The sequence below is a fragment of the Aplysia californica genome, unplaced genomic scaffold (assembly GCF_000002075.1).
Source record: "Aplysia californica isolate F4 #8 unplaced genomic scaffold, AplCal3.0 scaffold00151, whole genome shotgun sequence".
NCBI lineage: Eukaryota > Metazoa > Mollusca > Gastropoda > Aplysiida > Aplysiidae > Aplysia > Aplysia californica.
The window spans coordinates 1,299,522-1,300,628 of NW_004797421.1; the positions used below are offsets into that span (position 1 = coordinate 1,299,522).

The 1,107-nt window shown below is 41.6% G+C and overlaps 1 protein-coding gene across 1 annotated transcript in view; it reads left to right on the forward strand.

The window, feature by feature from the left end:
- The window catches only part of LOC101854862 (inorganic pyrophosphatase), a 32,934-nt gene that overhangs the window by 23,222 nt on the left and 8,605 nt on the right, over positions 1-1,107 (forward strand). Inside the window, exons 4-5 of the mRNA XM_005097303.3 lie at positions 103-189; positions 1,011-1,074. Coding sequence (XP_005097360.1) covers positions 103-189; positions 1,011-1,074 — 151 coding nt within the window. The remainder of the gene's footprint in view (positions 1-102; positions 190-1,010; positions 1,075-1,107) is intronic.

The following is a 1,107-nucleotide window of genomic DNA, read 5'->3' on the forward strand; positions in this document are numbered from 1 at the left end:
TTACTATTATTATTATCTTAGTATTATTATTATCATGAGTATTATTATTGTTGTTTTTCTTCTCCTCAACACCACCACCCCCCACCCCCAACCCTACTTCAGACATACGAGGACCCGAACCACGTGACCCCCGACACTGGCACCAATGGAGACTCTGACCCCATCGATGTCTGTGAGATTGGATACAAGGTCAGTTCTCTGAACATTTCCCCGCGTTTTCTTTTGGTCTTGTCTGTTATTTCCAGATATTAGTTTTAGTAAGAGTTTTATAGCACTTGCAAGACAATAAGTTCATATAAGTGCAGAAGATTAGAAGTGTGACAGTTCATATAAGTGCAGAAGATTAGAAGTGTGACAAGAGGGTAACAAACGGAAAAAAAAGAAGAAGCAGGAAATGAGATTATAAAGATGATAGATGTTTGATAGGAAAGAGGGAGCAAACCACACCAGAGCACCCGCCAACCAACAGCCTTCCAGATATCTAGATATCCTTTGTCCCGGACTATTGTGAAACATTGATGAGGTTGATCCTTCCCCCATCTTGTCACCAGCTTGTAATTTCCTGATGCCTACTTACTCTCATAACATTTGGTGGGGAGGAGGCTTTTAGTTTCTTGTCTGAGACAGCCGCCCGTTGGCGAGGAGAAAAATAGTAGTCTTCGACTGGTGGATGTCTTACAATGTCGTGATATGTTTTAAAATGTGAAGGGGGGGGGGGGGGGGGGGGAAAGTGGCCGTTTGTACATGTGATTGATTGTCTTATACAGGTGTCTGTAAAAGCAAGTTTGATTGTATTTGTTTCTAGTGTGTTATATCAAGACATAACTTGAACATACTGTTCCAGTTAAATTTTATATACCGGTAATGCTGAACAGATGGATGTTAAAAAATTCATTATATGAATGTGTCATTAATATGAAAGTAATTGTTGTGTCTTTTTCGACTGCATTTTTGGGGGGTTTTTTGGTCGCTATTGTTTAATTTTTGTGTTTTTCTTTTCTTCCCCCCAGATCCACGAGCGTGGGGCTGTGATCCAAGTGAAGGTTGTGGGTATCATGTGCCTTATTGACGAGGGTAAGTCAAGAGCTTGGGGGGGGGGGGGGGGGG